This window comes from Pagrus major, chromosome 17, assembly GCF_040436345.1.
Source record: "Pagrus major chromosome 17, Pma_NU_1.0".
Taxonomy (NCBI): Eukaryota; Metazoa; Chordata; class Actinopteri; order Spariformes; family Sparidae; genus Pagrus; species Pagrus major.
Genome location: NC_133231.1, coordinates 7237648 through 7250539, shown reverse-complemented (window position 1 = coordinate 7250539; position 12892 = coordinate 7237648). Strand labels below are relative to the sequence as shown.

At 43.1% G+C, this 12892-nt stretch overlaps 1 protein-coding gene across 1 annotated transcript; it reads right to left on the bottom strand.

Annotated features, from left to right (window-relative positions):
• Nucleotides 1-4515: 4515 nt before the first annotated feature.
• On the bottom strand, nt 4516-11719 carry gdf6a (growth differentiation factor 6a). The gene is made up of 2 exons (XM_073485395.1): nt 11237-11719; nt 4516-6909 (listed from the first exon to the last, which is right to left on the bottom strand). The coding sequence occupies exons 1-2, from the start codon at nt 11595-11597 to the stop codon at nt 5933-5935; spliced, it is 1338 nt and encodes a 445-aa protein (XP_073341496.1). The 5' UTR covers nt 11598-11719; the 3' UTR covers nt 4516-5932.
• Nucleotides 11720-12892: the final 1173 nt, after the last annotated feature.

Sequence of the window (12892 nt, the reverse complement as noted above, 5' to 3'; positions counted from 1 at the left end):
AAGGCACAAGCAAGTGTATTTAATGTTCGGGGCCGCCCCTGCCTTTGTGTCGAAGCCAGTGGTTCAATGAAAGGCGGCAGGAGGGGTCACTTCAGGCATCTGCTGCTCCCCTACACCACTCATCTGTCCATCTGTGTACGCTGCTGCCCTTCTGTCCACTCACACACACAAGTACAAAGACACACACCTTCACGTTGCGTGTAAAGGCTCACGCACTGTGAGACATTGTGTTTTTATTCTGCGCCTGTTTAGCGCAGCGAAAGCACCACCTTTGCTCTGGCCTGTGTTCTTGGCCGGAGAAAGGTGTCAAGCTTTATTACGGAGGGAAGTGCAGTATCTGCGAACCATAATGGTGGGAACTAGAGGAAACTAGAGAAGGAGGGACCCCTCTAGAGGCAAAAAGAAAAAAATAATAATACTGCGAGGAGAGAAACAGTCAGTGAAAAATAAATAAGTTGTTGCTGGGTTTTATCAGTAGCAGTTTAAAAGTCAGGCCTTGGCAGCGTGCAGACTCCTTTTTTCTCTCTTCCCTTTTCCACATTTAAAATTGCATCCATTCAACAAAATCAAAGCACGAGATCTAAGCCCTCACAATAAATTTTCTAATGCTCCTAAATGCCCGTTAAACAAATTTCTGCTCTGCTTAGAGGTCCTCGCTGTCGGAGAGATCAGCGTGATTTATGCCTTTCCTGTCGCTGATGAGGACATCACTGATAACGCAGAGGTTAAGTATGAGGAACATTTATGTCTCCATACGAGCCAAGACGTTTTTTTTTTTATCTTGGAGAGGCTCCCGGGCTTTCCACTCGGAGCAACACCTTGTAGATCTTCAGTTATGCAGCCTTACGGATCTCCAAAGAGGAGCCTCCACGCACAGATGTGGGGTGTCAGGACTATTTGTGTTTTCTGATGAAAAGGAGCCGTCTCTTTGCCAATTTCGGTTTGCTTAGACTAATATATTAGAGCCGGGTTTCAAATAAACACAACTTTTCCTTTTTTTTTTTTTTTTTTGCTCTCTCTGCCTCAGCGTGGAGCGGAGGGACAATAAGCTGGTTGTGATGAAGAACTTTATAGGAACATTTAACTTGGGAGTGAGGGATTGAAGCGGGTAAACAAAGCATTCCTTTCCCTTTCATCACCATTTAACTGTTCCCCTAACATTCAGTCTCACCTCCAGGCCAGTGCCCACCAGACCGAGGAACTTGTCAAATAAATATAAATCAAAAAGTAAAGGTTTATCCCACGAGGTTGCATAAAGTTGCTCAGAAATTTAGACTTGATTGTGCAATGTTACGGTATTTCTAATCCAGAATCAGCTGCAAAGACTCAAGTCGGTGCATCCCATAATGCAAGGCAGCAGGGATAGCATGGCTGCTAGTAGCACCCCGGCGATCCAGACATCTAGCCTGGAGGGCCATTTGGTTATACTCAGGGGAATGGTTGTTGTGTCAGTCATTTGCGGCGGCCGCTAAAGAGTGCACTTAGCATCCTCTGTTTCCCCCTAGCAAACATGTGGGGAGTGACATGATACTGTACAAGAGCCTGGACAACATATAACATTTCAAAGCAATTTCCTAATTGTTTCCAGGCCAAGGTCGATAGCCTATATGGAAGCAATCCCTTCTTTCAAACTTTTTCATCCGCAGATTGGGGAAACATTAAAGTGTTAAGTAAACTTGACCCAGGCGGGCTAATTCATTGGGAAATAGCTGGGGTTCGTACATTCAGTGCCATATCAGTGACAGTCGGTCTGTGGATTTCCTTCTGCCTGGATGGTCACCATATGGTTCCATGCCAACCAGTCAATGCTTAATGACATTTGTTGTCTGTGATGAGAGAGTGTTAACAAAGGGGAAGAATAGATTAGCGAGCATACCTGAAGGCACAGGTGTATGTGCTCCATATGTACCTGGGGGATTATGTTGATTTTGATTTTTTCTTTAAAGGTGTAACTTTTTTTTACAGGCCTGAAAACAAACAAGGAGGTCAGAATCGTAGTTTGCAAGAGCTAAAGTGAGTTTTGCATGCACTTTAAAGCCATATGTTTACATTGGTATTTGTAACCACAGTGTGTATTATGAGTTAATGTGAAGTAAGAACAAAAACAGCACATCTAGATGTCCTACAGTTTTGTTGCTAAAAAAGTGACATAGTGCACCTTTAACTTAAGCTTAGAAAGACTCTTTAACTACATGGAATAGTAGTGCCATAATGTAGTATTTTTATTCTTAAAAAGTAATTTTGTATTATCTTAAACCTTGTCTTTTTAAGCTGTGTGTGCAATATGAGCATATTTAAAGTCCCTCTCCACTCAAAAACATGTTTTTGTTCTCGTTCCTAAAGATAAATGTTAGAGCTTCACTGTGTAGAATGATGTATGAGCACCATTTATCACTAGAGGGCTGTTACCCATTCCTCAAAGTGGAAATTATCTCTGTGATCACTGGAAAACTGATTTTAAAGGAGAGGTTCACCCAGAAATTAAAATTCTGTCACAACTCACCCCCATGCCGATGGAAAGACAGGTGTGTCGTAGTGTCGTAGTCCACTAAACATTTCTGGAGCTTCACAGCAAAACAGTGTTGCTGCATTCTCCCAAACAACTGCAGTAGATGGGGACTTGTTTTTCGTGTAAAAACACAGAAAAAAATAAATAAATAAGATGGTTCCATGCAGCTTTTTCAGCGTAATATATCTCTGGAAGCCAAGAGAGCCCAAATTGATTTGAAAATATATTATTTACACCCTCAAAGCTGGTGGACTCACTTCCGAATGCTAACACTTTTAGCTTAGCAGCTACAGCAAAGATTTTGGCTTTCAAAGGGGTGTAAATAAAGTCTTTTCAAATCAATTTGAGATCTCTGGGTGTTTGGGAGACTTGCATCACACTGGACCAGCTGTAAGGAGCCATTTTAGGTTGTTGTTTTTTTCTGTTGTTTTTACGTTCTGAAACAAGTCTCCATCTACTTCAGCTGTTTAGGAGAATGCTGCAACACTGTTCTGCTGTGAAGCTCCAGAAATGTTTTACAGACCACAAACCTCACCCAACTCTCTATCAGCATGGGAACGAGTAGATAATGAGTGCATTTTCATTTATTGGGCAAACGTCTCCTTTAAGAGGCGAGCCTACCAGCATGATTTGTGACATCACAAAAAGCCACTCTGGTTCAGTATTCAGCCTCACAAGTGTGATGTGGACTCTTAAAGCCTCTGGTGCACATACATTGAGAACTGACTTTACAGTGAACTAGGAGACATCTTGCGTCCAGCAGTTAAACTTGTGAAATTAAAAATATTTGAATATTCATATATTCTGGACTTTTTAATGACGGAGAAGGAATAGGTGACATTTTAAATATTTGAATGTGGTAATTTTACTTTTATCCTGGAAAAAAAACACAGACACACACATACATTTTATGTGTGCCTTAACACATGTGTGGAGGGGATCTTTAAAGGGTACCTCCACCAAATGTACATATTAAAGTGTGTTTACAGGTCTTGGAGAGTAGTAGCATATGCAAAAGAAAGTATTAAAAAGCATTTTGTGACTCCCAGGAAGCTGTATGTAATCTGATAAATAACCTCCAGTGCTGTCACTCAGTGGCTAAGTTGCATTGTGGGTAATGTAGGCACCAAACTGGTCAAGTTTTGTACTCACTGTTGGACTCATTTTGGACAGCTTAAAAACAAATCATCTAAATCGATTGAGCAGAACCAGAAATCTCAACATTTTTTATTCCACATTCTTCTTTCTTTTCAAAACCTGGTGCCTACATTACCCACAATGCAACTTAGACACTAAGTGACTTCAGTGGAGGCAATTGATCAGATAATATACAGCTTCCTCTAGAGCCACAAAAGACTTTTAATTACTCTTTTTCACCCATGCAACAGTACACCCAAAAACCTGCAAACACTTAACAAACTTAATGTGTAAAAGTGTTGCCCTTTAATCATCCAGAAAGGAAAAACCTAATATTTTTTAAGTATTCATGGTTGTAGGTTTGAGAATTAGACCATTGGAAGATATTCAGGCCCTATGTGATTTAAATAATCCCAGTAACATCATTACTTTTTTAACTTCCACTTCCAAACATTTATTTTTAAAAAAAACAATAAATTATTGACCGCTCATAAAGAAATGTCCTGCAGTGATGTAAGTGGATTTTTGTGTTTTTTAGGGAAATCAGACTCAAACTTGAAAACACTTAAAGGTGCACTATGAAACCAGTTGTGTATTCTTGAGCTGTAGGACTGCTCATTTTGTTTTCACCCTATCATAACTTAAAATACAGCCTGTTTTGCTCTAATGTTTACAAATAAAAATGTAAACATGTGGCTTTAAACCACATCTAAAACTCATGTTTGCTCTTGCAAACTGCTATTCCTTACATCAACAGATCTGGCTTTGTATGTTTTTTGTTTAAAGCCCCTTTAAAACTTGCACAGTGCTCCTTTAAAATGAATGACATGGATGCAGAAAAGGTTTCATTAATCATCAGAAGTAGCAGACTTTGTTTTGAATTTTATTTGTACAGTAATGGTGTGGAATATTATCCAGTAATATATGTATATAAATGATCTTATATATCATTGTAAAAGCTCTTTACACTCTAACTGAATGCACCTCAAAACTCGGATCCTATATGCAATTATGAGGTAGACATTAATAATGGTATTTTCCACCCTCTGCAAAAAAAAGAACAATATCGAATACACCTTAAATTACTCTTATCAATGTAAGAAATATATGATTATCATGAAACTCTGTACATCACAAATAATAAAATAATTATAGAATAGAAATTATACCGATTTGAGTGCATTTTGTATATTTACAAAGAAATGCCGTTTTCTCATTTCTTCATTCGTTGCACTTTGTAGAGTTTTTCAACTGTACAAATATTTACAGCTCAAAAAAAAAACAAAAAAAAAAAAACGAACAGCAGTGCATTCAAAGCTAATGTGCATTTAAATATCGTCTCGTTTGCGAGTCTTTTGTCGAATATTTTCGTCCTCAGAGACTCTGCTGACCGCACGTCCTTGGCGCAGACAGTCAGTTGTGGAAGTGCATTTCGTAAAGATGCAGACTTTTGAGCAAAAAGTTCGCTTCAGTTATGTGTGCTTTCATTTATTTCTTTTTTTTGTTTTATACAACAGGGCCCCAGTCAGGCACAAGTCTGGTTTTGTGTCCTTTCTGTCCACAAAGGCGGCGCGTCGCCTCTCCCAGCGCCTCTCCACTGGTCTCCAGTAAGGAAAAAAAAAAAAAAAATCTCTTGAAGGCATTCCCACCACCATCTTATCTCCTCTCCTCAGACCAGTTTCTCTCAGTGTGTGTGTGTGTGTGTGTGTGTGTGTGTGTGTGTGTGTGTGTGTGTGTGTGTGGTAGATTAGACATTCACCCCCCTTTTTAGAAAAACAGGCACTTGCTCGGGCCTGTAATGACTCCAGCTGGACAGTGGCAATTACGGCCTGGATGCACATACCCAAAAGAGTCCGGGGCCTGGCTGGCAGGATCACACGGCAGAGCTGCAACAAAGCGCTGACAGGCAGAGCCCACTGTCCTCTGGCCTCGGCACGAACAGGTGCACGGTCGGACTCAATGGGCTCCCATCTCGCCTTGTACCCATCCCTTGTGCCATATGGACACGTCTCGCTCTCTGGGAAACAAAAGCCTGTTTGATGAGCGGTGACTTGTTGCACGGATGGGAACGAAGGCGCAACACTTTAAGGCAGAGAGTGTGAGTTATTGTGACTGTACTGAGTCTGAATAAATAGCAGATATCGCCTTTGCGTGCATCCCTTTTGAGTACGGCGCGTCATGCGTCAAAGCATATCAGACCTGGGACCCATCAAGACTTATCTTTGATTTTTCTGTCTTTTGAAGTGTTTTTTTTTTATTTATTTATTTTTTTGATGATAAGGGCCGCTACCTGCACCCGCACTGCTCCACCACCATGTCCTCGTACTGTTTGTACACCACGTTATTGCCTGAGTCTATGTACAGGATGCTGATGGGGCTGAGTTTGGTGGGGACGCAGCAGCTGGGCGGGGTGCTGTTCGGGTCCATGGAGTTCATGAGCGTCTGTATGATGGCGTGGTTGGTCGGCTCGAGGTGCGACCTGAGGGGGAAGTCGCACACCCCTTCGCAGTGGTACGCCTCGTAATCCAGGGGCGCGATGATCCAGTCGTCCCAGCCCAGCTCTTTGAAATTCACGTGCAGCGCCTTTTTGCTGCACCTGGATTTGGATTTCTTCCCGTGCCTCTTCCCGTGCCGGTTGCTCAGCGCGGTCCTCCGCCGCCGCCGGGGCCCCTCTCCTTTCACCCCCCGCAGCGACGCCCCCTCCTCCGCTGGCTTCACCTTCACCACCGCCTCCTCCTCCCTCTCCCCCACCGACCTCCGCGACTTGATCTTCTCCTTCATCTCGTTGAACAGGTTCTCCCTCTTCTTGGAGCGGGTGTAGGCCACCAGGATGGCCTTCTCCCGCTGGGGCCGGCCGCTCCTGTCCAGCCCCAGCTGCCTCAGGTCCACCTCGGTGTCCGACTTGCCGAGAGTGACGCGCAGCTGGAAGCAGAGCTGCTGGTTGCCGTGGAAGTGATGGTGATGATGGTGGGGGTGATGATAATGGTGCTGGTGTGCTTTAAACATTTCCCACACGTCCAGAACCTCCCAGCCGGCCTTGGTGGAGTCCAGCGGGTCCAGAGACCTGGAGTCCAGCAGTCTGTCGGAGCGGCAGGGGTAGACCTGGATGTCGTACAGACCCGCCGTCTGCAGGGAAGTCTGCAAATCCCCGGGCGCTCTCCTAAATATCCTTAATTCCGCCCCGACCAGCTCCTCTTTGTCTGAAAGGGTTGAGACATCAAACAGATACTTTTGTCTTCGCAGAGGAGAGTGCAAAAGATCGTCTGCAAGGATAAAAGAAGAAAATAATTGCAGTCAGATTCACTTAGGGTGTACAGTGTTCAGAGGGATGGAGGGAGGGAGGGGGGGACTCACATTCTCCCACAGAGGCCTTCTCTCCCTCTCTCTCCCTCTCTCTCTTTCTTGTTTTTCAAATGTCCACCCTGAACCTGCCTGAAACAAACCGCAGCTGACAAGTCCTCAAGTTTGGAAAAAAACACCACGTGTAGTATTGGTGAGAGGTTTGCTGCTAATCCAGCGTCGATTCATAAACACATAAAGCCACTTTTTATGTCTGTTTTCCCTCTGATTCCCTCTCATTTCATTCAATTCTAACACACTCCTCCCCATAATAATATCAAATGTACTGCAGAAGGCCAAATCCTCCGAAGTCTTCCTCCCTGAAACTGTAGTTTCTTAATTTGATTTCATGCAGAAGTGAACATTTTTGCAATCTAAAGGAAACAATCTTCCCTTCGTGTGCAGGACGATTCTGATCTTGCTTGTATGTTTCCCACCAATCACCTGCCGCCACACAGCCAAACATGAGCTTTTTTTTTCCAGTGACAACAATCCAATCAAATCTGGCGAAAATGTAATTAATACCAGATTCTAATCAAAGCCAGCGTGTTTTAATGAAAATACTTCTGCTTTCATTTCACCCGATGACAGACTGATTATTCATTTCCAGCTCCCTGACAGAGTGGAAGTAAACTTTTCCCTCTTAAATCCGAGCTGCAGTCGGAACATCAGAAAATGCGTTTTTTCTTTTTGTTTTTTTCTTAGTTTGTAGTTTGGTTTAGAACTCTTGCAGGGTTGTAAAGGCAAAGAAAGAAAAGAAAGAGGGGGGAAAAACAAGGGGCCTAGTGATGTGAAGGCCCCTGGGTGCTGCCAGACACAACGGACCAAGGGCGACATACTGTACACTCAACTGAACAATACACAATTAATGCATTATTCCCTGCTGGAGACCCAGGAGGCCTGCAAATACTCCGACCAATGAGACGGGGACATAACAATGCAGGAGAAGGCGTTAACAGAGCACGTTACGAGTCTGCATTTAACAAACAAGGAATTCAGCCTCTCACGGTGCTTTTTAAATCTATTTGGGATCAGAGTGATTTATGCTCAGCACATGTTATCACGCACATCAAGCTGCAGTTTTCGGCGTATTAAAGTGTAGATACAGTGGAATGTTTCTCGGCTTTACCCCCCAAAAATCCACCATATGAAGTTATTTTGTATTATTTTCCGTTTATATCTTTTTTTGTTACGAAAACGGCAAATAAGAGTGCAATAATTGTTGTACTTTCTGCATTTTGTCGACACTTTTCCTGCAGCGACTGTCAGTGGTGTGCGTAAAAGCAGAATGTGGCGCAGAGTTTCACATTAAAATCAAGAAAAATCTCAAAAAGCGTTGGAATAAATGAACAAACACGGTCTATTTTAATATATATTATGTTCTTATTATTTAATAATCCACCGTTTTAAACTTCAAAGCGGAATTAAGATCGATGTTTCGTGATAGAAATAAATAAATAAATAGAAGCGTGTTTCCTCGGTTGCTTGTCTCCACTAATATCCCGACGTGTTTTTAAAAAATAAAAGCGACGTGCCTCCATGCAAACACCCCTGTGATATCATTTGCAAAACCCTGTTCCGAGGAGATATTTGAATGTAGTTGTCAGTTTCCCTCCGTGAACCCTGCCGAGTCAAACAGTAAAAAAAGCAGATTGAAACCTTGTGCTGTGTGTTTCAGTGACTTTGCGCGTATGGTCTGCATTAGGGCTCTTTTTTCTTTTCTTTTTTTTTATAAGACCTCAAACAAATCGAATACAAGTTCACCAAATAATTAACAGTTCTGAATTCCCAGCTTCCTCATTAAAGCACTTCCCCTCTTATATTTCATCTCATCCTGCCAACGACAACATTCCGCCTTAAAACGCGCCTGCACGGACTGACCGACTGACTGACTGAAAACACTGCTGGAGAGATTGAGAGATATTCGTGTTGACAGATAAAAAAAAAAAAAAAAGAATTGAGAAAAGTTTTCTTAATTTCATTATTATGTAAAAAGACCCAATTTTTTCCATTACGCGTAAGATGCTTGACGGTGGATAATTGGCGGAGAGTGCGGTGGATTTTTTACTGCTCGCTTTAAAAAACCCGGCATCCTGTGCACTTTTGCTTGACCTTGTTGCTTGTATTCGAACAAATGCAAAACATGTTTTTGTCATCTATGCCTCTGTTTGGAGAGAGAGGGAGGGAGAGAGAGAGAGACAGAGAGAGAGAGAGAGAGAGAGAGAGAGAGAGAGAGAGGCCGGGCTGCACCATCTGCGCTTTAATGAGTTACCCCAAGTGCCAAAAGTAATTTTCAGATTCGGGTTATTCTTTTCTGATCTTGCCTTTTCTGACCTCCAGGAAACACCCCGCCTGGTTTTATAAGCGAATTTCATTTACCTACAAAAGTGTGAACGCCAAAGAAGCCGTAGATCACGGGTGCACTCAGTAAAGCTGTCTCTGCGCGGATGAATAATGCGTAAAAGACGCGAAACCTGTTACTTAACGCGTCAAAAAAAAAAAAAAAGCTGCCCCCGTGTGTATTCCCCCCTTCTGATGGAGGAGAAAACTCCCAGCTGAGGTTCATTCTGCAGGTTAATGCAATGCAACACTTAGGGGACGCTGGGACGAATCCCAAAAGAAACCAAAGGCGCATGAGCTGAAAGAACGGGAAGAAAAATAATTTTCCGTAATTAAAGTGGCGGTCGCAAAGGGAGGTTCCGCAGTAAAAATACGAGCCACTTCACAGCGGAGGAAGTGCTCTTTCATTTATTTTTTTTTTTCCTCTTTTCTCCCCTCTTCGTTTTTTGGTGATGTGCCCACCGCGGCCGAGCTGGGTCATTATGGGAGAATAGACAGTGTTTGATATGTTATGACATGAACACTCAATTAGATCACCGAGTTCAAATACTCCAATCAGCCGTTCGATGCCAAGCAGCTCTCAGAGGGTCCAGCTCGGGGTCAGAGCCAGTGACACATCACATCAAAATCACAGGAGAAAGTGAGGCGTTTTTCCTATCAAATCAGCTCACACTGCAAGAAATGGTGACACGGGCGAGCCGTTTAGCTCGATGTTTCATTCTTAAAAGCCCGCTGGCTTGTGTGGAAACGAGCAAATGTGTGAAAGCGCAGCGCTTCTTCTCATCGCAGCTTGGTGCGTTTCTAGGAAAATGGGTCCAACCTTGAAATAAGCTTTTAAAACATTACATTTCACTGAACTTAAATCTTGAAATAAAAGTCGATTCACACTTGAAATAAGTGCAGCTGCCCCCTCACTTCGTAGGCAGACGAGTCTATGATTGAAGCAGCCGACTCTGGTCTTGGGATGGATATTTTTTGCAGCGCGCACTCCGCGTCCGAGAGCTGAGTGCTCGGGAGTTTTTCATGCAGGAGGGAAGGCAAACAAAGATAGCTTTTATTTCTCCTGCAAAGATTAACTCGGCTTATGTCCCCGTGTGTGTGTTGGATGTGTTTGTGTTTATCAGATTGTGTTTGTCCTCGCGGGCTGGTCGAATCACTTGGTTACACATGTTAACTGACCCAAACACCTGCTTCTCACACCGACCCGCTCTGCCGTGGCCCCCACAGCTCCCCTTTGTCAGCACAAGCGGGCCAAACTGGGCACCACAATGGCAACAGACTGAACTTTTTTAATGTGTGTTGGATTTTTTTGAGGTGAATCTCATTTTGTGATTTAAATAATCGGATTTATTTTTAACTTGTGTGCGTTTGGAGATGAATAAAAAAAAAACCCAAAATGAATCAGCCGCTGAGTGCTGGGGGGAAAAAAAGTTTGCTCTGTTTTCACGTGGTGGTTGGGAGCAGAATAGTTTGCAGCCTGCGCTGACAGTGATTTACAGCCTTCATTTAGAGAGCGCCTTAATTAGTGTTTTACTGTCGTGTAACCCTGAGGTTAATTTAAGTGTAATATAACTTAATACTCGGGGAAAAAGTTGCATGATTCAGCGGCTGTGCGCCAAAAACAACCACGAAACCGCTCGTGAACAACATATAATCCTGCAGCTTTCAAGACATTTCTATTTTAAACACTTATTCTTGATTTATTGATATTTTGTGCGCGTAAAAGTGCATTTGCGTGGGTTTCTTGCCTGATTTAAAACGTGCGTAAAAGTAGTTTGTCTGCAGTTTTTAGCCACTTTTAATTAACTCCTGTGCAAGAGAAGAATATTAGAGCAGTCAGTTGAGGAAAAACAGTTGCCACAGAATTATGCAAGACCGAGCTGATGGAGCTGGCAGCGGACTGAAACCAACCTGTTCCTCTGTCCACAAAACTTGTTATGGTGTTGGCAGATTTAGAGGAGCGGAAAAAGCTTGCGTTTAGTCCGAGCTTCTCTGCAGCCGAGTATGTCCTGTATATGGAGAGCATGTATTCATGCGGCACAATAGCGTCCTTTAGCTCTTCTTTGTGGTGGCCCGCGGTAGGATGCGAGGACGCGAAAATGTCTTTTAGGAATTTGGATGACCTTTGTCCGTCCTGATGAGAGATCCTGGCTCCCCTGCTTCTCCTCGGCGCAGAGGGAGAGATGATAGCAGCAGACTGGAAACACGGTATATTCCCAAGGAAAACAAGCAGCAGGCCCAGGTATAGCGTTACGAGTCGGGATGCGTCCATGGCTGGAGGAGTCACCGGGAGATGTGAAGAAACTCTCTTGTTTTTTCCCGCTCAGTTGGAGTTGGATTCGGGGGGCAGCCGGAGTCGGAGATGGTGTGCGCGTCAGGGTCGGAGAGCTGCTACTTTTGCGCTCCCCGGTCGCACCAGAAGAAGTGCGTTTTGCGCTCTGGACTCCACACAAGAGCGGAGACTGTTGGGCCGAGAGAAACACGCCCACATGGTCGCTCAGTGCAGGGCTTCCCAAACAATTTCATGTCACAGACCTCCGAGCAGACGCACACTATAGAGGCAACGGACCGCCACAAGACACAGACACGAGAGTCCATGTGGGGAAGTTTGAGTTGGTGGTGGTTTAGCAGCCGATTACTGAACCGTCAACACTAGAGAATAAGGCTCTGCTTTAGAGCTGGAATTCTGATGTTAACCAGTGAATTAAATTACAATAAAATGAAACTATTGTCAATTTTGCTCCTTCCTCAGTTACTTTTTAGATGTTGGTCAAGTTTTCAGAAAAAACCTAAAACAGAGTCATAGTCCTCCTTATCACAAAGTCTGTGAGAGCCTGAAAGCTTCCAAGGACATGTCAGATCAGATTAGATTAGATTAGATTTTACACAGAGATAGTCTGAAGACACTGTGTGGCAAGGTGATCATAAAGTTTTTAAAGAAACGTCATGAATTTGCAGTTTCACACGCTATTTAGTGAAAGATTTTTAAATTGTGTGGAATAAATCATAATAAAAAGAGGATGAAATTTAATATTTGATTCAGTGTTAAGGGGGATGACATTTGAAGAGGAGAGAATTAGATCTTCAGAAAACAGAAGCATGGTTAAATAAGATGAAGGCAGAGGTGTCGTGCATTTAAATGGTGTGTGTGTGTGTGTGAGAGAGAGAGAGAGAGAGAGAGAGAGAGAGAGAGAGAGAGAGAGAGATCACAGGAAACCCAAAACATTCAGCCCTCATGGGGAGCCATTCAACTGCATCAAACACATTGTAAATAACACCAGTGACCTCTAGTGGTCATTGCTACTTGTTACAACTCAATCACTCCCGTATATATAGAAATGAGGACAAATGCTGCATTCACGTCATCTGGGAAAATCAGGCTATATAACACCTTATTTAACAGTTCACACCGCACAGTACAGACCAGTGTTTCTTTGTTTAAGTGCTTTTAAACAGATTTTACAGACATTTTTCAGTCCTGACCAGCTTTCAGATGTGCACTTAGATGTCTGTTTTTTGTTTTTGCAGCATTGCAAACATTTCAGTGTTATAAATAAATAGAAATGA